The sequence below is a fragment of the Pteropus vampyrus genome, unplaced genomic scaffold (genome assembly GCF_000151845.1).
Source record: "Pteropus vampyrus isolate Shadow unplaced genomic scaffold, Pvam_2.0 Scaffold42, whole genome shotgun sequence".
NCBI lineage: Eukaryota > Metazoa > Chordata > Mammalia > Chiroptera > Pteropodidae > Pteropus > Pteropus vampyrus.
Window position 1 is genome coordinate 7,098,447 of NW_011888823.1, and position 27,221 is coordinate 7,125,667.

A 27,221-nucleotide genomic window follows, 5' to 3' on the forward strand; every position below is an offset into this window, starting at 1 on the left:
AGCACAAAGAAGGATCTTGCTTGAATACTGGGAAAATAATTAGCTCTAAATTGAGCATGGCTCTAGTCCCACCTAACCAGTCTTAAAAGCAGACCTGAAAGAACCAAACAGTTTCTAAATAATGTAATAGCATCCCAGAACAAAGCTTAAGAATGTGTGTGTGTTTGCGCGCGCGCGCGCGCGTGTGTGTGTGTGTGTGTGTGTGTGTGTATCTCCAGCATCCAACAGGATTAACTTGATGAATTTATTTGATACATGGTAATGTTGCCATTTTATATACGGGAATATTGAGGCTATTTCTAATTCATACACCTGGTAAATGGTAGCTGGCATCTGAAACTCAATCTGATTGACTTCAAATCCATTAATACATAAGAAGAAAGTCAGGAATAAATTCACATGTAAATCAGATGAAAGGTTTTTAGTCAAAGCTTTTAAATTTAATTTTGATGCACATTATTATATGATTCTGGCATAGTGACATTGGAAATAGCAGAAGGTGAGGGTAAAAGTAAGAGATGCTGGGGTAGAGGGAGGGTGATGTGGCTCATTAGTAAATGCAGCCAGACAATAAAAGGCATAAGAAGAGCTTAGAGTTTTATAATTTTTCTTGTCACTTCCCTATTAAACTGGGAAATATAAGATTTAATTAAAACATGCCAATAGACTTCTCACCCAGTCTTTAGGCAATTATAATATGACACAAGTACACAATTAATGTGGTCACCCAACTGAGTAATTCATACGTACACTACACACACATAAATTTTTTTCTAAAATGATTATCACTCGAGAGATCTTTGCTTCTGTCCATCAACTTATTTTCTTCTAAACAACGACCATCTTTAAATAAAGCGTTCATGGCATATGGATTTGCATTTGAATGAAGCCTGCACAGATAATCTTCCTAAAACAACCTACAATAATGGGTGATCCAATTTGAGAATTAAAGGACATTCAAATGCTTTTAAAAGCCATTGGTCAACTGCTAAACTTCTAATCTTCTTTAATCCATTTAATCAAGCTGCGGAAACTCATCATTTTTTTTTTATTTTATAATAGTACATCTCTGTCCCTCTACCACTTTTTTCTTTTGTTATGATGAGCTGAACAAAGAAATTTATACATGATTTTAAAAGATGAAGACATTTGTTTTTTAAAGAACTCTGATGAAATTATTAATTGGTTTTTAAATATTGACCAGACAAGTGATCTCTACTAGAATGCTCTAGTGCCTGGTGATGGAGGGTGGGGCAAGGGAGGGGGGACTGCAAAGATGCAATACAGAAATAGATAAGATAGGATCCTAGATCTTAATAAGCTATGGAGTCATCTTGTTCAAACTGATTTATAAACCATCTAAGTGAAATGAAACATATTGTTCTATAACTTTACATTTTAGGAATAAGTATATGTAAGAATAAAGTACATATAGGTGAATCTTTCATTCAACACACTTGGAAATATACACTGTGCTGTCTCTCATGCCTTTCAAACCTGGTTTGACCAATATTCTGTTAATTTATAACTCTGCCATTCTGCTCTTTCTATTTACCAAATCAGGAAATAGAACATTCTGTTTGGAGTTTAAAGTGAACAGCATGTGACACCGTTGGAGCAATTTTTGCATTAATTTACATAAAAAACTGAGATCACAGGACCCCCTGAAGAGTAAAAGCTAGCCACAATTGCTACTGCACTTTAAGTAGTAAACCAGGGATGTCAATTTTAATGATTCAGGAACTTAAATTCATTAATCTGTTGTCCTTTATCAGGGGAGAAAATCAGTCCTTTTATATTTCCAGAGTAAGGAAGGGGACAGGGCAGGGAATGACAATTAGAGAAGCACTAGTCTGCGGCAGTGACTGGAGGTCTGTGAGGGGCCTGGAACATGAATGTCCACGTTAGCAGCTGACTTAGGTGCAGACTGCAAAATATCCAGGCAAATAAATATGTTTCTTTCCTGGTTGGAAAAATATAAGATTTTAAAATTTACCTATATCAGTTTCACATACTATGTACAAGGTACAAATTTCTAGTAATTTTTAAATAATCATTTCTTAAGTGCTTAGATGGAGTTTTTAAAAATATATGTATGTATTTTCTGATGGCCAGAGTCGGGTGGGGAAAGTGGTGTAGGGTTAAAGAAGTACAAATTAGTAGTTGATAGATGGCCACAGGGATGAGTAGCATAGCATAGGGAATGCAGTCAGCAGTAAGGTAATGGGTAGGTGGAGAGCCAGAGGAGAGAAAGAGTGATCAGGAGTATTGTTTCATATACTATATAAATGTCTAACCAATGTACTGTATATTTGAAACTAATAATAAAAGAATATTTTTTTAAATATGTAGTTTTATACTTCATGGTGAAATAAAACAAATCATCTAGCAAAGATGAGAGAAATAACTTAATGACTGTTCTTAATAACAGTTCCTTTTCTCTTTGTCCTTCTGCTCTTTAATCATTGCGGAAGATACTATATGTAGATCCACACAAATTCTGTTAAATCTGTTTTAGTTATTGTGAGAACAACCTAAGGTGTTACTCTATCTGACAGAAGTCTCTTTTAAAGTGGCCAATTATTGTTGATTAATATAGTTTCACTGCAATAACATTACTGAGATAATCTGCAATGAGTTTACTCTCTCTTAATATATAAGTGCAGTTCTATTAGGTACATAAAAATGATACTTTATGCATAAGTTTATGTCATCATAATGTTTACATTACTAAGGTTCATGTTTATGATGATAGGCTATATTTGGCTGTAGCCATATTAAAGTGATTGGATCAAATATCCTCAAATCTATAGTCTGAGTTACAAAAATAGATTAGAGAGTGAAGCTACATATATTTAACTAAAATTCATCACCTTTCTAATAACTACTGCTATACTAGGCTGTGCTTCTGTTTGCACAGAATTTTTTAGTACTCTAGATTTTTTTCCACTGGAGAAACAATCATATTTTCTTAAAGATATGGAATCGTATCCACAGAATACTCTTTGGAGAAAGAAAAGTTACAAATACAAAAAGATGTATTCTATTTTTACCATTTTTAGATATGCAAAACATAATAGGAAAGCCATACATATTTTAATGATTTATTTTCTTTTGTAATTTTGTATTTGGGCATGTAAACTAAAATCCAACTATTTCTAAGAAAAAAAAATCTATCCCTCAGCCTAAGAAGAGAAAATTTTGAATACCTTCGGTCAATTCTAATATGAAGCCCCATAAAGAAGAAACAAAATCTATATTTAAGAGTCTTTGTGGTCTTAATTTTCTCTAGCTCAGGTGGAACAAAAGATCGAGATGCAACAAGCATTTATGTTAGAAGCAAAAGGTTCTTCTGCTTCACTGTTACTTGAAAATGAGTCAAGGGATATTTACAAATTCTTAAAAAAACGAGTATGAAAACTTGAATTCTTTAGGAAAAATAAATTTATGTTTCTGAATGCAATTTAAATATAGCAGCTTAAGTTTCTTTAATTAGAAAACTGCTGAGTTTTTTGATACAGAGTCTTTAGGCAATTATAATATGACACAAGTACACAATTAATGTGGTCACCCAACTGAGTAATTCATACATACACTACACACACATAAATTTTTTTCTAAAATGATTATCACTCGAGAGATCTTTGCTTCTGTCCATCAACTTATTTTCTTCTAAACAACGACCATCTTTAAATAAAGCGTTCATGGCATATGGATTTGCATTTGAATGAAGCCTGCACAGATAATCTTCCTAAAACAACCTACAATAATGGGTGATCCAATTTGAGAATTAAAGGACATTCAAATGCTTTTAAAAGCCATTGGTCAACTGCTAAACTTCTAATCTTCTTTAATCCATTTAATCAAGCTGCGGAAACTCATCATTTTTTTTTTATTTTATAATAGTACATCTCTGTCCCTCTACCACTTTTTTCTTTTGTTATGATGAGCTGAACAAAGAAATTTATACATGATTTTAAAAGATGAAGACATTTGTTTTTTAAAGAACTCTGATGAAATTATTAATTGGTTTTTAAATATTGACCAGACAAGTGATCTCTACTAGAATGCTCTAGTGCCTGGTGATGGAGGGTGGGGCAAGGGAGGGGGGACTGCAAAGATGCAATACAGAAATAGATAAGATAGGATCCTAGATCTTAATGAGCTATGGAGTCATCTTGTTCAAACTGATTTATAAACCATCTAAGTGAAATGAAACGTATTGTTCTATAACTTTACATTTTAGGAATAAGTATATGTAAGAATAAAGTACATATAGGTGAATCTTTCATTCAACACACTTGGAAATATACACTGTGCTGTCTCTCATGCCTTTCAAACCTGGTTTGACCAATATTCTGTTAATTTATAACTCTGCCATTCTGCTCTTTCTATTTACCAAATCAGGAAATAGAACATTCTGTTTGGAGTTTAAAGTGAACAGCATGTGACACCGTTGGAGCAATTTTTGCATTAATTTACATAAAAAACTGAGATCACAGGACCCCCTGAAGAGTAAAAGCTAGCCACAATTGCTACTGCACTTTAAGTAGTAAACCAGGGATGTCAATTTTAATGATTCAGGAACTTAAATTCATTAATCTGTTGTCCTTTATCAGGGGAGAAAATCAGTCCTTTTATATTTCCAGAGTAAGGAAGGGGACAGGGCAGGGAATGACAATTAGAGAAGCACTAGTCTGCGGCAGTGACTGGAGGTCTGTGAGGGGCCTGGAACATGAATGTCCACGTTAGCAGCTGACTTAGGTGCAGACTGCAAAATATCCAGGCAAATAAATATGTTTCTTTCCTGGTTGGAAAAATATAAGATTTTAAAATTTACCTATATCAGTTTCACATACTATGTACAAGGTACAAATTTCTAGTAATTTTTAAATAATCATTTCTTAAGTGCTTAGATGGAGTTTTTAAAAATATATGTATGTATTTTCTGATGGCCAGAGTCGGGTGGGGAAAGTGGTGTAGGGTTAAAGAAGTACAAATTAGTAGTTGATAGATGGCCACAGGGATGAGTAGCATAGCATAGGGAATGCAGTCAGCAGTAAGGTAATGGGTAGGTGGAGAGCCAGAGGAGAGAAAGAGTGATCAGGAGTATTGTTTCATATACTATATAAATGTCTAACCAATGTACTGTATATTTGAAACTAATAATAAAAGAATATTTTTTTAAATATGTAGTTTTATACTTCATGGTGAAATAAAACAAATCATCTAGCAAAGATGAGAGAAATAACTTAATGACTGTTCTTAATAACAGTTCCTTTTCTCTTTGTCCTTCTGCTCTTTAATCATTGCGGAAGATACTATATGTAGATCCACACAAATTCTGTTAAATCTGTTTTAGTTATTGTGAGAACAACCTAAGGTGTTACTCTATCTGACAGAAGTCTCTTTTAAAGTGGCCAATTATTGTTGATTAATATAGTTTCACTGCAATAACATTACTGAGATAATCTGCAATGAGTTTACTCTCTCTTAATATATAAGTGCAGTTCTATTAGGTACATAAAAATGATACTTTATGCATAAGTTTATGTCATCATAATGTTTACATTACTAAGGTTCATGTTTATGATGATAGGCTATATTTGGCTGTAGCCATATTAAAGTGATTGGATCAAATATCCTCAAATCTATAGTCTGAGTTACAAAAATAGATTAGAGAGTGAAGCTACATATATTTAACTAAAATTCATCACCTTTCTAATAACTACTGCTATACTAGGCTGTGCTTCTGTTTGCACAGAATTTTTTAGTACTCTAGATTTTTTTCCACTGGAGAAACAATCATATTTTCTTAAAGATATGGAATCGTATCCACAGAATACTCTTTGGAGAAAGAAAAGTTACAAATACAAAAAGACGTATTCTATTTTTACCATTTTTAGATATGCAAAACATAATAGGAAAGCCATCCATATTTTAATGATTTATTTTCTTTTGTAATTTTGTATTTGGGCATGTAAACTAAAATCCAACTATTTCTAAGAAAAAAAATCTATCCCTCAGCCTAAGAAGAGAAAATTTTGAATACCTTCGGTCAATTCCAATATGAAGCCCCATAAAAAAGAAACAAAATCTATAGTTAAGAGTCTTTGTGGTCTTAATTTTCTCTAGCTCAGGTGGAACAAAAGATCGAGATGCAACAAGCATTTATGTTAGAAGCAAAAGGTTCTTTTGCTTCACTGTTACTTGAAAATGAGTCAAGGGATATTTACAAATTCTTAAAAAAACGAGTATGAAAACTTGAATTCTTTAGGAAAAATACAATAAATTTATGTTTCTGAATGCAATTTAAATATAGCAGCTTAAGTTTCTTTAATTAGAAAACTGCTGAGTTTTTTGATACAGCTGTTGAATTGGGGTGGGGTGAGAGGCAACGCATGGTGGTGATTGACATACCGGTCCCCAAGACTATTGTAAAATTTGCCACGGGAAGTTCCTGACCATTTGAGGGGAGATGTAACTTTTAAAACATTTTCCCTTCAGGGACACCTTGAGTATACAAATTAAACTTCTAAAGAGGAAAAGCAGATTCTTCTGCTCTGCCTGTAGATTTGCATGTTAACAAGCAGTCACTTCTTGAGGTATGGATTCACAGGGTCACACTCACCCACAAACACACAATTAAGTGGAGAAAATTATATTAAAGGAGATAATCAAGTTATCTTGTAATTATACTTTTGAGTAAATTGGTGTGACAAGTCTTTTTGCCCTAATTATGTGATTCAGGGATAATGAATGATGCATTAGACATAATCTTTATATGTAAAACAATTTCTTAATACATGTAGTTTTTCAAACCACATGCAAGTTTAGACTGACTGCAATTAATCATGACTAGAGAAAAATGTATAATTTTATACTGATATTTTGATATTATTTAGAACATCTTTTTGCACTGAAACTGTTTAAATGAGTCAATTGCTTTGGAAGACCACTTGCCTAAATGGCCAAATATTCTGAGCAGTGACATCATTTCTTATAAAAATAATAAATATATTTTGAACTATTTTTGGTAGCTATATCCTTAGAACAATCATGGGAAGCCTGGAAAGTGTATTAAATTTTAAAATATTTTAAGATCAATAGTATAAAATACATTTAATTATATCGCAATATTGTCATAACTATGTTCTCTTAAATATCCTTCTGTTCTAACTTGTGGTGACTTTCTGATATCTCCTAATCAGTGAATATTTATTGATTACCTACCGAACCAAGAATTGAAATGAGAGCTATGGGGTAAAAATCATTAAAGTGTTACTGAGCCCAAAGAATCTATTTCTCATAGCGGGGGTATTTTTTTAGAAATAAATATTTTAGAAGCCACAGATAATGCTATGGGGTTATTCTAAAATGGCTTCAACCATCCCACATTTAACTAATAACAGTCTAAGTTAACAGTTATCTCCTAGGTATAAGATATTTCGCCTGCTTAATTCTGCTTCACGCCATATATACTATCACTCCATCACCCCACACTTCTACCACCTCAGGAACATGACCTTTGCTGTTGCCTCTGCTTGAGTTCTTCCTTAAGATCACTCCATGGTTTTCTTTGATATTGTTCATTCAGAGTCCCTTCCTGACCATTTTATTATAAATCCCAACTCTCTCTTCATTACTCTTTTTTTACACTGATTTATTCTGGTTATATAATATTTATTATTCTTGGCACTGTTGATTTGTTTATTTGTTTATTTTCACTGATTCTTACCAGAGTATAAGATCCATAAGGACGGGACTTGGTTTTGTCCATTGCTGAACCCTCAATATTTAGAGTGGTGTCTAAGACTAAGATGTAGAAGGTGCTCAGTAAACAGTTGCTAAGTTGAAAGTCCACTACTGAATTTTCCATGAATGTCGAAAGAATTTAAGTCATCCAGAGGATAAACATATATATATATATGTATGTATGTAGGTATGCATGCATACCTACATACATACATATGTGTGTATGTATGCATGCATGTATGTATGTATGCATGCATGCATACATACATACATATAGAAAGAGAAACAGTTTTATAGTCAAAACAGAAGCATCAACAAATATGACATAATAATGTTGCTTTTAATTTTCACAGAACCATCAAGAAAATTACAAATGCATGAATTCATCTTTATCTAACTGTAGAAATTATTGAAGGTTAAACTTTAGGGGCAGGGTGATATCATCTTAAATGTACTGTTCTTTGTCATTTAAAGTGTTATATTTTAAAAAACAAAATGAAGTAGAAATAAAGAGAGAATACCTCTACCAATTTATTATATTTAAAAATAATTTTCTAATTAATTTTCTGTTTATACTAATTATTTTCTTTTGCTTTTCTTTATTTTTTTTATCGGAAATTATTTTCTTTGCAAAATGTTAGGGCAAGGCTATTTCCTGAAAGATTTAGTTTAAAAATATCATTTAGAATGAGAAGTTTAAAAGATATAAAATTAGTTTTCAGGAATGTGGGAGCATTAAAATAATTCAAATATTATGTAAAATAAAATTGGCATGTTACATATCCCTTAATTTTCTATTCTGTCACTGTCTCTAGTTTCGTCAAATAGACAAACTGTTTTGGTATTTTTCATGACATATCTAAAAGTTTTGACTTATGCATTATCCAGGTGAAGTAATGAATAAAAACTGACATCAAATATCAATATTATTGGCCCAGCTAAATGGTAGTTGACATCAAGTTGGATTACTGAAGAAGTAAACAAAATCGAAATTTTTTTGGTGTATAAGTACAGCCTGACATCATTTGTCCTTCAGATGATTAATGGCTGTATGACCTAAATGTTGTTTGTATTACTTTATATAAAGTGGCCAGAGACTGATACTAAGTACTTTCTGTTTGATCTCAGATAATAAATAAACTTCAGAAAATCAAGAATTGAACTTCCTTTGCTAAAATGGAGCAAGGATAACTTTTCTAGTAGGCAATCGCAGGAATTTATCAATGATTTCAAAAAAGGATAATGTGAATTAATGCATTTATGTCCACATACTAGCAATTTAGAAAAAGAAATTAACCTATCTAAGATCAAATTTAAAACTCTTAACTGCCTAATTATTAAATGGTATGCTCCGATGTGAAAAAACAAAGTATTCTTACTGAGGATTATATTCATTTTTTAGTAAGATTTAGCTTGTTTAATATAATTACATAATATCTTATTTAAAATAGTTTCAGAATTATATTTTCTTATCTTCATTAAAGTGTAAAATATGTACTGCAGCTTTATGTTTATGACATTGATATTACATTAAATGAAATAAAATTATGGGATATAAGATATTTATCTTATATATTTGTATGTGTTCTTTCATTTACTTCTACTTATTGATAACACAAATAGTTAAAGAAAGCATTAGCACCAGTAGTAGTAGTAGTAGTAGTAGTAATAGTAGTAGCAGCAGCAGCAGTCATAGTAATAATAATAGGAACGATATGAGTAGAAATGGTAGTAATAGCATTTTCTAGTTGCCTGGCATTATGTTGCTAAACATATTACATATATGATACAATACTCATTGTTCTTTTTATCATGAATTTTTACAGAAGAACTGAAAAATTTGCTTGAGATTATGCATTTTGTGAATGGTGACACCTGGATTCAAAAGGTACTAGGAGGAGACAAGTCTAACCAATGTTGGGTACCAGTACTCCAAAGTCATAGGACGCTATGATCCTATATAAGCTTTATAAGGAGGTATTAATTTATCTTGAGATTTAACTGATTTGAGCTTGCAGTTCAATATCCACTGAATTTGGAAGGCTGGTATAGGTGAAATAAGATGCAGTGATACAAACACTGTAATGAAATCCTTATGCTTTCACTTGCTCAGAACTTTGCATTCATTCATCACATTTTTTAATATTAAATATGTAAATTAAACTATACTAGAAGTTGGAGATAGTGAGTCAAACAAGCTGTTTTTTTTGTTGTTGTTGTTGTTTTTAAGGCAAGGCAATCCTTGGTTGACCTCACAGATTGCAAGGAATTTGTCAGCTTACAATCCCTTATTTTTTTTTTTTTTTTTTTTTATGCCTACAGCACCTGGTCTTCCTAGGTGGTCTCCCATCCAATTACTAACCAGGTCCAACCCTGCTTAACTTCTGAGATCAGACGAGATCGGGCTTGTTCATGGTAGCATGGCCATAGATGAGTCAAACAAGATTTAAAATGTCCTTGTTTTCATTCCTTTTCATTGTATTCCATTGTAAACAGATTTTTTTATTAACAGACAAAAATCCCCAAGACAATTGTGAACTACAACTGATCCTCCTGCTTCTGTACTGCAATAAATAAGTTGACTGCATTGACTAAGATGATAAGATGGAGAAAAGAACCAGTTAGGATGAAGGGAAAACAAGAGTTTCATTTTTAGCATATTAAGATACCTTATAGATATTTAGGCCAAAATGCAAAATAGCTAACAGTGAATCTGGAAGTCAGAGTGGGATTTATTTTGAAATCATCACATGTTAAGCGGAATTAAAAACCGCAGGTTTGAATGAGATGAAGAAGAGAATTTGCTAGAGAATAAGATTTAAGATTGAGTCTTGATACAATTTAATATTTAGCAGTCAAGCAGTAAAGGAGGATCTGGCACAGCAGTTTGAGAAGCAGTGACCATGGAGATTTTGCTTTCCAGAATTCAAGAAGAATGTTTTCAGTGATTATGAAAGTGAAGTCTGATAACAATGGAGAAATGATCATTGCATGTAATGATATGAAAAGCCAAACAATTTCAGTGTAGTTGTTGACTTGGAGTTCATATTTAAATCGTTGAGAAGAAAATGATACTGGAAATTTCTGGGTAACATGGAAGAATAAGATAATTCAGAAGTAACACTGCAACTCAAAATTCAAAGAGATTATGGATTAAAAAGTAAAAATAAAAACCTAATAGATATCTGAATTCAAACACTCGAACAAAACAATAAAACAAGGACAGGTAAATTTTAAAAGAATCAAATAGAAATTGTATAAATAATAACTGTAGTAATAGAAATGTAAAAACTCAATAGAAATATGAAGTAGTAAACTAAATTCAGCCAAATAAAACTTAGCAAATTATAAAATAAATCTGAAGAAGTCTATCAGTATGCAATATTAAGAAGTAAAGCATAGGAAATATCAATATAAATTAAGAAACTTGGAGAACTTCCAACATAAATATAAAAGGAGAGTTTCATTTGCATAAGAATTAGTTACAGTAATCTTTATCTAAATAACAAAACTGAATGCCCTCAAACAGCATTCTTTCTAAGCCCATTTAAAAAGTGATCATGTACAAGGCAGAAAACAAGTCCTACTAAATCTCCCAAACTGACATAATTCAATTTTCCTGACAAATATATAATAATTTCACAAATCAGCAATTCAAAGAGAGCCCTCAAATTTTTCATGTATATTTCATGTATATTTGGAACTAAAAGTGATTTTTAAAAAGTTCAAATTTACAGAAAAAATCAAGAGTGCATGAAAGTAAGAAAAGTAAGATAGCAATTGATTGAGAAATAGAATGTCAAACTTTTTAAACAGAAAAAAATTTGAAACTTGTTTATGTAGAAATAGAAATAATTCTGTAGAAAGGTAAGGATGAGGACTAATTGCAAATGTAAACTTAAGAAGAGGATAAAAAAAGAATTGAATTCACAGTACAACCTGAAAGATCAAAATGCCTTACCAGCTGATACACTTCTGTGGTGCTTGGAGGCGAGACACAGGAGTTGCCTGGAGATGCCCATGCATTTACACATGTAGTGGTAGGAAGCTATGGGATTTTTCTCAGATGGTTTCTATTTTCTCATTAAAGAGTAAGTTGTAGATGTAGGAGGTGAGTTTGTGGATAAGAGGAAGTTAGAATGGGAGGATATTTAAGGAGAGTATAAAAGCAATCTAAATGAATAGAAAAATAAAAACACTAGAGAAATATAGTTTAAATGTTGAGCAATAGTGAGTGGTCATTTGCACTTTAGGATCAGAAATTTAATTTAATTAAAAAACAGTCTTATAGTTTTCTCCAGCACTTTTTAATCTTGTTCAGGCCAAAGAATATAGATTTGCTAGATAAGCACTACAGAGAAAAAGAAGTCAAACTGAACTAAAATCCTTTGCAATGGAATTGCTAGGAAAACAACTGAGGAACCTGAGCTGGGGTAAAATGATAAGTGAAGGCAGAACGTGTGATAAGGTGGGAAAGGTTTAGCTGGTTAGAGCTTTTAATGAAGTGGAAGTGTTGTTCTGGGTGTACTTAAGAGCTGGAAAGACAGACAGGTATGTTCTGAAAAGCAGTGCTTGAAATTGAGATTTTTGGAAGTGATGTATTTAAAGTTAATGACTAAGTGTTCAGAGTTTGACTTTAGGAGTATGTAGCCGAGGAGAAAAAGGGTGATGGAGGAAAAGTGGTCAAGGAAATAAGTGGTCAGAGTGCTGCGTGGGCCATACAGATAGAGAAAGCCAGTGATTCAGAAACTCTAGTTATCAAAGAATGAGGGAGACTCACTAGGAAGTTCTCAGTAGTGAATCTGCTTTAGGATTTCAGTGGGATTCTGGCACATTTTGAGATTAAAACGTCTCGTTGATTCAGGACCCCTGACTTAATTCTAAAGGTCTACTCTTCTCGATGATCCTTGAGTTGGAGCTGACTCAGATCACACTTCCTGGGGCAACTCCTCACTAAACTCCTTATCACAGCCTCTGATACCTATGGGTAGGAAGTGCTGGGTAAGGTGTGTAGGGAAAGGAAATGCAGAGTGGACTTAATCTCTTTCCCATAACATCATGTTTTATGAGCGTTTGGTTTTTTAATAGTTCATTTTGATTCTATAGCCATTTTGCCATAAAGAATGTGATTCTTATATTTATTTTTATTATCGATAAATATCTAAGGTAGCATATTTTCCCTTATTAGCTTCTCACCTCCAAAGAATTGTGTTTGTCCCTGAATCTGATCCCATTACCCCTTTCATCTCTTATATACTCTTCCACCATCCTCTAGTGATTCATATACATCATGAGCCAATTCCCTTCTCAGACTATTCTCTCCTCTAAGAACTTCCTTCACATTCTTGGCTTAAATTGTGACCTGAATATCACCCACAATGACCACTTCCCTTCTTGTTTTCTAAAATAGGAAATTAGTTCTCTTACTCCCCACATGACTCAAAGCCAAACAGTTGGAGTATGTGTCTTCCTTGCTAAAAATTCCTATCAAACCCCTTTCCCTCTTATCTGTTTAAAACTTCCAAGTGCTGTAAAGATAAAACTGACAGGCTTCTTTTTCCTTCACCCTTATTCATGACAGCTATAGCTTCAGTGGATGGAAAATGAGTTAGAATTTGACTTCTCTTCTGTTAAGGCAATATTCTGTGGTATCCATTTTGAAATCAGAATATCCATATTTATATAATTAGTTGCAATAAAGGCACACACTCCTATGTTAAAAAAATCAATATAATATTTAAATTAATCCAAAAGGTCAACTAGAAGTGAGAATAGGACTTAGTCTAAAGCCTTCTCTTTCACGAGCTAGTGAAAATCTTCTAGAATTATCTTCAATCTTCTAACTTTGTTCAACAATCAATGAGTTGAGACTAAATTTCTAGCTCAAATGTGTGAAGTGAAGGTAAATACTCAGAAGGAAAGATAAAATTATATTCTAATAGACTTGATTTATAATGTGCACCTGAATTCACTGGGGAGACACAGCAGCTTCCTGCAAAATTGAAGGCAGAGAAGACTCTCGAATAGGCACGCTTTGCTTCTTTTCTTGCTATGTTTTTTACATAGTTTTGTTTTGTTTTGTTTTGTTTTTAACTTACATTGAATCGTCTGTATCTATTAACATTTTTCCAGCAATAACCGTCAGCTTTCTTTTTTTATTTTTGGTTTGGCTTTACAAAATGGAATTGGTAAAAAATTTTCATAGCTCCTTAAAATATTTCATTAACAGATTACTTAAAAAGAGATTTTAAATAAATGCCTACTTCTGTTAGACAAATCAGTAAGAAATAAAGACATCAGCGCCCTAATACTACATAACATAAAAATAAAATTAACTTTACATAGCTTTTCAGGACCATACATAAATATCATATGTCGTATATTTGTTTCTGTCATTCTTGGTTGCTAGGTAGATAACACTGAATTTTACATTTGTGATTTCTGCTTATAAATCTAAAATTGTAGAATTTTCCTAAAATTATGTTTACACAAATAGCTAAATGCATTTTTAGCTAGTAATGTAACCTGAATGCATATTCCTAAAGGTATCAAACAATTAGCAAATCTAATACTAAGTAATTCAAATCTCTGCCTGCCATATATGTACCTTATAATGCATTTATTATCACAACCTTGTCTGATAGTTTGTTTAAACATGAAATGTGTCACAATGCCATGTCCTCAAGAGATCCCTAAGAGTCTTTTTGTTCTTTCATTCACTTCTGCCACCCAATCTCTTGACATTCCTTAGCAGGTATGCAAAATATAACAGTTTTCGAAACAATTGACATACGTGATCGAAAATGTAACTTAGGGGTGTCATTTATCATGACAAAATCTCATTTCCTTAACAGTTATTAACTTTACAGAAAAGAGGAGATAAATTAATGGAAAAATTCAATGAGACCCTGTGATGTTGATTTGGAACTGTGTTGTAATAGTCATTTTAGTATGAACAAAGTACATAAGCAAAAACAGGTTAGCTACTTTAATACCGGACACCTGGACCTCATATGCATCATTTCGCCTTTGAAATATGCATAATTAATGTATGTCTCCCTTGATTGCTGATTCAGTAAATCTAAGTTAGTTATTTCCATCTTTATTAATTTAACTATTTGGGATGTTAAATGGTGTGTCTTTTTCAGCTATGATATTGCTTACCAAAATAAAATACCTAACTTATAAAATGTTAGTTTACTTCATTTTAGCTTCCATTTAATTTTCCTAGGGTACATAAATCTATAAGCCATTTAATAGATTTTTGGCATAAATATCTTGTATTACATGAGCCCATAGTGCTTAAATGACTTCATAATCTGCAAGAAAAAAAAAACTTTGCTTGGTATCTAGTACTAACCCATAATATACTGGCTTAATAGAGTCAATCGAATGGAAATTTCTTACTAAGATGACTTCGTTAGAATATAATTGTAGTTGAGCCCATCATTAACATTCTAGGACTGACGATAACACCGGCACAATTTCAACTGGAGCAAATGACATTACTTAGTAGAAATAATTTTTAGTGAGCATTTTTCCTCTATAGAAAAATAATAACAACATGATAGTAACAGAATTTTGACTATGCTGTCATTTTGAAATTAGATGTACGGAATCTATTAGACTTCTTTTTAGCTAATTGGAAAATAAGAGGGATATAGAATTAAGATTCACACTCTACTGGGAACTTAGAGACAAATTAAAATGTTAGATATAATTAAATCATAGAGTTTGAAAAGACTTGAGAGGTCATCTATCTTGTCAAATTGCTTTTATCTGAGAAGGAACAAACTTAAATCATCCTTCCATGATTACTATCTGAACCCTTTTAAGTATAACCCCAATTAGCTTAGCAACTTGAAGCAATGTTTAACAATTTTCATTGCTGGAGAAATCATCCTAATATCTGAATACCTCAGATTGTAGACAGTTTTGGTTTGTCATCAGTTCATGTGAAGAAAGACATATTTAAAATCTTTCCATGATGAATTAAAAAGCTGTCAATTCAAGATTGCTCTGTTCTAACCAGAAGAAAGTCCTCACTTCTTTAATGGTTTTTATTCTTGTGTTTCCTTTCAAGCATTTTCATTATTTTTATGATTCAAAATTAATAATATTTATAAGTCTATGTCTCACTTATTTTCTTGAAGCCCAAATTAGACAAGAAGATTTCAAAAATGAGTTTCAATGGAGTTAAGTACAATAGAATTCCTCACTGTTCTTACCACTGTATATTGTCTATGTGTGTGTTTTAAACTTCTGCAACCCTATACTATCTATATTTTTTTCTGTTACCATAATTAAGTCTCAAATTTGTTCTCCTACTCACCCTGATAACTTACCATCTTCCCTTGGGACTTTGTTTCATTACAATGAATTTGTATATGAAGAATTAAAGAAAAATTATTGGGAGAACAGAACTCACCCTAGGTGTGAAGGTGGCATCGTTGATAGAATGCATGTGACCATAAAGTGACTGCTCACATTTACCCTAGAAAGACAAAGGAGAAATAAAATCAAATAAATTCCACACATGGTATGTAAAGAAACTGAAGGATAATTCATTGTATTTGTTTTAAAGTAATGTTTTAGTCCGATTATAAAATTAATACATTCCCATGACAGAAAATGCCAACTTTTCTATCGGCTACCATTTGGAATCAAGCAGAGCTGTGCTGATGAGTGTGCCAACAGGGCTCGTAACCACGTGGAAATTCTTGTACCTTTGCTTTTATACCATTGAGCTGGTGGTGAACTCTCAAAAGACTGCGTTTTGCAAATAGCATAGTTTTCAAGCCATGGGGCCAAGTCGTGAAGCTCTTCTAGAAGGCTCTTATTTTCAGCACATGATTTCTGCCATTGTTGGAAATGTGGAGTTCTTTCTTCTTTTCTGTTTTTAGTTACAAGATCATGTTTTAATTCTCGAATTTTTGGTTTGGCACCAAAATCATCACATGTATAAAAATGTTATAAAACATGTACATAATATTTTTAACACAAAATAATCATTTGTTTTGTGAAAATCAATACTTCACATCTATTCATTTAGATCATCATTTCCAAACAAAAACAAAAAGTAACCGCAAAAATTTCCAAGCTTCACTTTAAATGAGTCCAAGAAAAATGGCCCATAACACATTACAAAGGGGGTTTAAACGCGGGGCTTATCATTTTTACCCATATATTCAAAGGGCATTCTTAATTATCTTAGGGAAATAATTCAAATTCTGTAGAATCAGAGAAATATGTACTTGGAACATTGTTTGTAGATTTTGTTATGGGCTGAAATTCAGATTTAATTCAACAAATATTTTTGAGCAATTAATATATGTTGGGCACAACTCTAGGCGAATGAAATAAAGAACTTGTCCCCACTGACCTTACATTTTAGGGAGAGAGGAAGAGAATAGACATTTTTAAAAGGTACAAAGTAAGTTAGAAGACAATAGGTATTGTGAAAATAATAAAAGTCAGGCAGGATAAGTAAGGGGTTTCACGAGTTTTGGGACTGAGATGCTAAGGACAAATCAAATTACCAGGTAGAACGGTGTGGTGTGACCACATTCAAAAAGTAAGTTTTGAACAAAGACTGATGATGAAAAGGGAGTTAGCCAAGCAGATACTTGGAGAACAAGCATTCTAGGAAGAAGGAATAACTGGAGAAAATGTATGAAAGTGGGAATTTGCCTGGTATGTTTTTGGAATAGCAAAGAGCCAAGCTGGCTGGAGAGAAGTCAGTCAGGAGGAGAATAGGTTTACTTAAAAGGATTCATCTACTCTCATTCACTACCTTGTATTTACTTAGTCCTAAATCATTCAGGCTGGAAGATAGATTACAGAAAAAAACTATGAAAAAGAGATATTAAAGTTAGTCTTCGTCATGCCCCTCATTTACAGAACATTCATGAAATATTTTGGAACTATGCAAAGTTGGCAAGGCTTTACAACTAGGCTCTAATTAGCCCTCACCATTGCATTTAGCAAACTGTTTCAAATATTTATTTACAGAATTAATACATGCTATTAATACCTTTTCACAGAAGGCAAAATTTACTGACGTGAATTTAAATTTCATAAAAATATGTTGAACAATTTGGCACTCTCTCAGAATCCACCCTGCCCATGTCATTCTGTTTCAATATCTTGATACTGTTACAACACCAGTTATATTGAGAACTTCAAATACCTAAATCACCCAAACACCTAAAGTAGAAATAAATTACAAAGCCAAAATGGTAAAGCATAAAATGTTATAATTAGCATTTATAATCTTAGGAATTTTTATGGTTAATTTTATTTGAGAACTAACATCATATAGAGTTATATAATATTTATTTGTATAGTTAGTGTTAATATTTTTAAAAATCTATTTAAATTAGCAAAATTGCCTTAAAATATTTTTTTTTGCATTAATAAAAGTTTTACATTTGGTCTTCTTCTAAATTGTGAACCTCTAAACTATTTGGTTAATTAGTAAGAAAAATGGAGTTTCCTGATTCAAATCCTGAATGCCACGTTTTAATTCAAAATGGAATCTCTAAGGCACCCTTGAAAAGCCCTGGAAATACAGGTAATAATGGAAATGCTGACGGAACACATTTATGCTGCTGTAACAAAACCTGACTTGAAGATAAATGTTTCATGAATTAGGAAAAGTTAAAACAGCTTTTTCTATCTAGCTCTGTTCCCAAGATAAAAGTGAATCTACTCTTTTTGTGGTATAGAGAATATGTGGGTTACTAATATGCTAGTCTGCAAACAGCCTTAATCAAAAGCAATACCCAAACTGGGACGTTAAAATTTGGAATATCTTCTTTGATGGAATCTTGTCAGAATCGTTTTATTTCAAAGAAGTAGAAAAAGTGAAAAAGAGGAAAGGGTCTTATAAAAAAAAAAAAAAAAATCGTGTGACAAAAAAAAAAAAAAAAAAATCGTGTGACCAAACATGTCATTGCTCCAGAATTTGTTTCTCTCAGAGAAGCTGCGTGCAATAATGGTTTCTATCACTGGCCCTGGGGATAGAAATGTCTGGGATTTAATTCTTGAAATTGTTTCCTAATAGCCGTGTAACCTTAAACAAATTGCTTCACTTCATTCACTGTGCTTCAGTTGCCTCATTTAATTCTCAAAACAAACCTATAGGTTAAATAACAGTACTGTGTCCAGAGAGGTAAAATATTTAACCTATAGGTTTGTTTTGAGAATTAAATGAGATTAAATGCATGTGAAATGTTGGTAGAGTGCCTAGAACAAAGTAAGAGCTTAAAGAATATTAGCTCTTAACTTGAGACATAAACCATTGAAATGCTGATGACTTTGAAATCAATGTTTCCACTCTTAGCCATCTATTTGCCTCTTTAATGAGCTCAGGAAGGAGCCTTAGAGTCATCGGTGCTGTTTCTTGTTTGTCCCTCGGATTCATTCCCTATGAGGCGTTGCCCTGCTCCATGTCCTGCTAACCACGTCGCTTTGGGCTCTCAGGCCTCCTGTCCTCTGGTAAGACTGAGCCAGAGGAAAGCATTAGCAGGACACGGTAGAACAGAAAGACATCGAGGACAGATAAATAACCACTTGAGCTCCCTTCCTGTTCAGTAGTGATTCAGTCAGTGGCCCTGTCCTCTACCCAATTGCACAACTCCTCTTGTGCTGGTTCTCTCCCATGGCAACAGCTCACATGTGACCAGTAATGCCCTCCTTCTCCAGGCCCTTCAGACCGAGGGGCAGTAATGGCTTTCCAGTGTTGCGAGCCTTTCAGTGCTGTATTTGGTCCCTTAACCCTGTTCACACTTCTGTAAACATACAACTTGGGTTTGCGCCCTCTTTCCTGCTGGTGATATAGCATGTCAGGCATTATATGCAAAAGCAGATTTTTTAACTTCCCAGTTGCCCATCTTGACCCTTGACAAATCTTTCCCTCTGAATAAAGGGCATCGCCAATTGCTCAAACAAAAAACCTAGGCAATCAAACACCTAAGAATTAGAATACCTCTCTTCCCCCGACCCTACCAGTTCTCAGCTAGTACATCTCTTCTTTCTGAAACATACAGCTCTACTCTGCCCACCTCTGTCTCTCTCCATCATTACCACTCTAGTGCAGGACATTGTCATATGGAGCATGCGGACAGCAGAAACATCCTTATTGATCTACTTGCTCCTACTGTCACCCCACTCCCCATCCATTTGTCTTGCAGCCACTAGAGTGATCAATAAACCTGAATCAAATCATACCATGCTGCTGCTTACAGCCATTCAAACAATTATTATTTGTAGTTAGGTCCAAAGGCTCTACATTGTTTGGCTCCTATCTGGCTATCTGACATCGTATCTCATCCTTTACCATTCTCCCTTCTCATGTATGAACATTTTCAATATCCATGAATATTTTCATGTTTCTACAGTCAAGGCTTTCTGGACAAAAACAACTATCCCTGAGTTAAAGGATGATTCAATTGCAACTCTACAGATAGAGACCTCTGGAGAGATTCAGGGGCACCTCCCCCTGAGGCATTTGTTTTTTGTTTGTTTGTTTACTTTCCAGGGGTTGCAAGCTTGCAAGCCTAGAAGCCTTCCCCTTTCTCTTCTCAGAGAACTGTTTATACTTCGAAACTCGATTTCTCTTCTTCCTTCCTTCCTTCTTTCTTTTTTGTCTTTGTCTTTGTCTTTCTTTGTCTTTGTCTTTGTCTTTGTCTCTGTCTCTGTCTGTCTGTCTGTCTGTCTGTCTGTCTGTCTCTCTGTCTATCTCTCTCTCTTGCTCAATCTCGCTCTCCAAATTTTCTCTCTTTCTCTCCCTACCCTCCTACTCCAGACAGGCAGAAGGGCTCTGAATTTCATAATTTGGGAATCTCTTTTCATAGTATATAACTCACTGTACCTGCAGGGTATATATACCTGGCTATCACTGCTTCTCCCCATGAGAAATTGGGGGATGGCAAATCAACACAAACTGCTTGGTGAGTAAATAAATGGTCTGACCTCTGATCAGGCAAACTTCTGCTTCCTGTCAGAATAAATACATAAGTAAATATAAATATAAACCATAATATTGTCACAGTTACCTTCCTGTTCTTCTAACAGGCCTGCCATGCTCCTGCCTTTATATTTCCTGTTTCTCTACCTTGCATGTTTTCATGTAGCTAGAGGCATGCCCTTGTCCTTCTTCCCATCATGCTTTCAACTCAAACTCATTCCTTTCCGTGACATCCGAGATCTAATATTCTTGCCCCTACTCTGATACTTACTCATACAGTTGCAGACATTTTATGAAACCGCTTTCATTTTCTTCTTCGGCACTCCATCAGACTAGAGGTCAGGTGTGGCCGTGTGACTGAGCTCTGCCCAGTGAAATTATGAAATCAGTCCCATGCAGCCTTGACTCTGAAAGTATCCCACATGATCCTCTAAGCTCTTTATTTTTGCCTATTTTTTGGAATGTAGGCACAGGGGCCCTGGAAGATAGAGGAGCACAAATGGAAGGAGCCTGGGTTTCTGAACCACTCCAAGAAGAAAAGCTACCAATTAAGACCTTCTAACTGGATGTTCCATGAATGAGAACTAAGCTTCTACTGTGTCAAAACCCTCAGAATCCAGGGTTTAATAATTTCATCAAGTGTTGATACCTGATAAATAGGTCATCCTCTTTTGTTTCTTTCATGTTACTCATCATCAAATAAATTTACTTAATGAGTTTGTTTCCTTGTTTATTGTTGGTTTCCTCTCCCTAGAATTGAGCCCCATAAGAGATAAATGTTTGAAACTTGTTTGTCTTGTCCACCACTCAATTATTTCTAAGGCCCAAGACAGCTCTTATAGAATTCGATAAATATTTGTTGAGTGAAAAAGTGAATAGTAACATGGAGATCACAACTAAAAATTGCAAAAATTCTCCTTCACAATATATGTTTATTTTTGGACAAATAGCTTGGCAGCCTTTTCAATATTTATTTTCGTCTTAATCAGTCATGACAGGGAATGTACACTGTCTTTTTTTTTTTTTTTACATTTTATAACTGTTTTATTTAAGGATCACAGGTAAACACTGAGGCTTTGGCACTTTTTTTTATTATTAAGTTTACTGAGGTAACATTGGTTAATACAATTATATAATTTTCAGGTATACATTATAATTTGACATCTGTATATTTTATTGTATTTACCACCTAGAGTCCAGTTTCCTTCAGCTACCATGTATTTGATCCCCTTTTCCCACTTCACTCTCCCGCTACCCCCCTATATTTGACCCCCTTTACCCCGTCTACCTTCCCCCTCCTCCCCCATCCCCTACCCTCTGGTAACCATTAGTCTATAGTCCATATCCATGAGTCTCTGTTTGTTTGTCCTGTTCCTTTGTTGCTTTTAGGTTTATATCCCACATATAAGTGATATCGTGTGATTTTCAACTTTTTCTGTCTGGCTTATTTTGCTTAGCATGATTATGTCAAGGTCAATCCATGTTATTGCAAATGGCAGTATTTCACCTCTTCTTATGGTTGAGTATTATTCCATTGTATATATATGTACCACAGCTTCTTTAGCCAATCATCTATCATTGGACACTTCAGTTGCTTCCATGTCCTGGCCACTGTGAATAATGCTCCTATGAACATTGGTGTGCAAATATCTTTTTGGATATTTGTTTACTTTCCAGGGGTTGCAAGCTTGTAAGCCTAGAAGCCTTCCCCTTTCTCTTCTCAGAGAACTGTTTATACTTCGAAATTTGATTTCTCTTCCTTCCTTCCTTCCTTCCTTTTTGTCTTTGTCTTTGTCTTTGCGTTTTCAAGTCTTTGGGGGTAAATACCCAGTAGAGGGATTGCTGGATCATATGGTACATCAATTCTTGGTTTTTTGAGGAACCTCCATACTGTTTTCCATAGTGGCTGTACCAATTTGCAGTCCCACCAGCAGTGTATAAGGGCTCCTTTTTCTCTGCATACTCTCCAACATTTCTTATTACTTGTCCTGTTGATTATAGCTATTCTAACAGGCATGAGATGATATCTCACTGTGGTTTTGATTTGCATTTCCCTAATAGCTAGTGATGTTGAGCATCTTTTCAAATATTTGTTGGCAATTCGTATGTCCTCTAGGGAGAAGTGTCTGTTCAGATCTTCTGCTCATTTTTTCATTGGATCACTTGTTTTTTTTGTTATTTGTATGAGTTCTTTGTATATTTTGGATATTAGGCCCTTATTAGAGGTATTGTTTGCAAATATATTTTCCCATTTAGATGGTTGTCTCTTTACCTTGTTGATAATTTCTTTTGCTGAACAGAAGCTTCTTAGTTTGATGTAGTCCCATTCATTTATTTTAGCTTTAACTTCCCTTACTTTTGAGGTCAAATTCATAAAATCCTCTTTAAGTCCAAGGTCCTTGAGTTTCATTCCTATATTTTCTTCCATGCATTTTATTGTTTCAGGTCTTATATTCAGGTCCTTAATCCATTTTGAGTTAATTTTGGTGTATGGTGATAGACAACAGTCTAGTTTCATTCTTTTGCAGGTGGTTTTCTAGCTTTTCCAGCACCATTTATTGAAAAGGCTTTCCTTTATCCACTGTATGTTTTTGGCTTTTTTGTCAAAAATTATTTGCCCATATAAATATGGGTTTACTTCTGGACTCTTGATTCTGTTGCACTGGTCCATGTGTCTGTTTTGCTGGCAATACCATGCTGTTTTGATTACTGTCGCTTTGTAGTATAACTTGAAGTCAGGCAGAGTGATGCCTCCAGCCTCATTGTTTTTTCTCAAGATGGCTTTGGCCATGAGGGGTCTTTTGTGCTTCCATACAAATCTGATGATTTTTTGTTCTATTTCTTTAAAAAATGCCAATGGAATTTTGATGCGGATTGCATTAAATCTGTATAATGCTTTGATTTACACTGTCTTATTCCCTGAACTCCCTTGTCATAACTTGATTTTAACTCAGTAGCATATTTTCCCATTGACATTGTCATTGCCCCTTAAACTTAACTATTTGGAAACATTTTAAACAACTATATGGAGATAACTGATGACTCAGTGAAAAAAGCAGCTTTACATTTATTGAGTGTTTATTATGTCACTAAAGCCTTGTGATAAGTGCTTTAGTTTTATTACCACATTTAATTCTCATAACAACTCAATGAGCTGGGTACTATTGGAATTCCCTTCCAGAGATGAGAAAACAGAAGCACTAATCCATGATGGCATAGATAAAGAGTGCCAGAGCCAAGATAGGAACTCTTTTTTATCTAATTACTAAATTACCTAATCCTTTTTGTGCAAGAAATTTTATAAAATATAAAATTATAAATCGTCATAAAGTAATTACCAAACATACTGTCATCGATATCGTTAAAGAGCTAATGTTCACAAACTTCCTTTTTCATTATAATGACATTTATTTAACCAATAAATTCAATATTCTTTGAAAAAATTGAACAGACTTCAAAATATAAATTGAGCCTTCCCAACTGAGGTTTTTAAAGGCTATCTTGTAAAATATCTTTTAATATGTTAAAGTGTCTTTAGTAACATATAACTTACAGTAAAATGCACAAATCTTAGGGACTTAGCTCAATGAATTTTTACCTGTGATGTATCTGTGTAACTGCTATCCAGATTAAGATATAGATCATTTCCATCACTCCAGAAAGTTTCTCTATGTCCTTCTCAGTAAAAACATTCCCACAATTTTTTAAACTATATTTTATTGGAGAAAAGAAATATGGGATATGGTTGAAAAATTAAATATTACAAAAGACCATCTAATGAAAAGTCTCTCATTTCAGGTCATCCCTAGATACAACCACTGTAAATAATATCTTTTGCGTTATTTCATGGTACATTTGTGCACATACATTCCCCTTTCTTTACGTTGTCAGAGTGTCTACATCAGTTCTTGCATAAATGAAAGTATATTATATATGCATTTTATTATGAGAGGTAATACATTATGGTGGTGAAAAATGTGATCCTGGAGTGAAATTACAGGGTTTAGAGTTTAGCTCATTGGAAAGTTACAGGTAATATCTCTCATTCATATAAATACTAGGCAAAGCACTTTACATATAGTAACTCTTGTAATCTCTACCATAGACAATTGGTAATATTGTAAATTCTCACTTACAATTGGAGAACTTTATGTAAAGTGATTAGTATAGTGCCTCCACAAGTAAGGGATATTACCATTTATGGAATAATTGGTCTTCTTTTCTAGTCCTTGTTCTGCTTTGCAATTTTTTGTTGGCTACTGAGAATTAAAAAATAACCACACTCCCAGGAAGACTCATTGTTCTATAGCCATGATCACAAACATCAGAACTAGTTTTAAACTTGTCTAATTAATTGGAAACATTTTCATAGCTCTGCTTACAAGTAAACAACCAGAACTGATTTTAAACCTATATAATTAATCAATGACAACTAACTTCAGTGTACACTTCTAGAAAAGCCAAATAGCAGCAATAGATTCATGATTTGAAAGACAGCCAATTGGCCAAAGATTCAATACAGTGAACATGTTCCTAAGGCTGATATTAACCTTCTGCCAGCTGTGTAAGAGACAAAAAACAAGCTTCAATAACCAACACAACTACTCTTCTAAGCTTAACCTGAACCACTTCTTCCTCTATAACTAACACAATCTAAAGTAAGCTCTTCACAAAAAGTGAATATGAGATCAGTAATTGGGTTTGCTCAATGAGTATAATTCTGACTAGTATAACTTTCCTCATTTAAGTATATGATAAATTCAGTTTTTGTTTGTTTGTTTCAGATCTCGAGTGGTGGTCTCATCCTTTGACACTGCAGAGAGAATTAAGGATGTGTTAGTTTGGGGCTGCTATTACAAAGTACCACAGACTGTGGCTTAAACAACACAAATTATTTTGTCACTGTTCTGTGAGCTAAAAGTCCAAAATCAAGATATTGGCAGGGCTGGTTTCATGCTGAGGCCTCTCCTTGGCTTGTACAAGGCCATCTTCCCCTTATATCTACACATGGTCTTCCCTCTCTCCTCTACTAATACCAGTCAGATAGAATGAGGGCCCATTCCAATGACCTCCTTTAGCCTTAATTAACACTTTAAAGACCCTTCTCCAAATATAGTCACATTGGGTGATACTGGGGGCTAGGACTTCAACATATGAATTGAGGTGACACAATTCAGCCCATAATAAAGGGCTGGAGAGACTTTTATTCCCCTACTCATGAAATATCCTTGGCAGTACAATAGCCATTGGGGCATTCATTAGCTAGTTGCAAGAGTTAAATTGTGACATTATCTTATAGTATTTATTGTATTGTATATTGAATTTACATATATTAATGTACTTTGAGCTAATATGCATTCTCAAAATGAAAAGTTGATTTTTATGTCATATTTGAGCATATTTTTAAATAGACAGATACTATACATGCATGTAATATAATGGTTAAGAACACGGGGTCTAGAGTTACACTACTTGAATTTGAATATGGGCCCTGTGGTATCCTTGGAACACTCTGAGCCTCAGTTTTCTCATCTGTAAAATAGAAATAATGAGTATCTACCTGATGTCATCATTGCGAGGGTTTAAATAATTCGTGTAAAGTGCTTTGATTGCTGCCTGAGACATAGCAAATGCTCAATTAATGTTATTACATAGTAACAATATACAGATTACAAAATCTTTGATAGCAGGAATGACTTCTATTATCTTCATCACTTCATAATTACAACCACAGGGATGAGCTGGCTCAAGAGAGATATTTAATAAATGTGTTTGAATTAATACACACATACATACATGTAATAGGGCCATTCTTAGGAAAATTATTAAGATTTGGTAAGTTTGTTTTTCACTAACAACTTTCTTTTCTTTACCATGTGACCTCTGCCTTTTCGAGGCAATTCAGGTAAAAGGGCGAACCTCTCAAGAATTTTGATTTTATTAAAAAATCGTCATAGAGTAGAACTCTAGAAAATGGAGTCCCAACAATCAAATTTCACAACCATTTGACAGTTGCACAGAATAAAGTTTTGCACGTGCAGTTTTCTCCTGTCTACAGGACCCTCTGCAGCCTGTATCCCATGAGTCCCATACCCCATTAGCCCCGGCACCCCCTCACACTGCGATGTAAAGGCACCGTCTCCTCAAAGCTTTAGTCCTGTGTAAATTTCTAGAAACTAATTGCTTTTGGTAAATAATTAAAAACTTTTAAGAAAAATTGATAAATAAAACTTTAAAGTTAAAGAGAATTATATTTTGTAAATGTGTCCTATGCATTTATTTAAATTTTATGATCAATGAAAAGTACGATTAAAGAAGAGTAAGCAAATTGTGTCCAAGGGTGAGAGGAATTAAAGTTTATACCAACTGTGAGAAAAATATTTTCCTACTCATTACCAGCTATATGTAGCTTATTTTTATTATAGGTATTACCATAGATATTTAGTTTAAAAATTAATGCCAAAGAATTTTATGAAGATACCTTTTAAATTGAACA

At 33.7% G+C, this 27,221-nt stretch overlaps 1 protein-coding gene and 1 pseudogene across 1 annotated transcript in view; both read right to left on the minus strand.

The window, feature by feature from the left end:
- The window catches only part of SPAG16 (sperm associated antigen 16), a 755,650-nt gene that overhangs the window by 211,080 nt on the left and 517,349 nt on the right, over nt 1-27,221 (minus strand). Inside the window, exon 14 of the mRNA XM_011358649.2 lies at nt 16,184-16,249. Within this exon, the coding sequence (XP_011356951.1) occupies nt 16,184-16,249 (66 nt within the window). The remainder of the gene's footprint in view (nt 1-16,183; nt 16,250-27,221) is intronic.
- Nucleotides 10,069-10,187, minus strand: LOC111738729 (annotated as a pseudogene).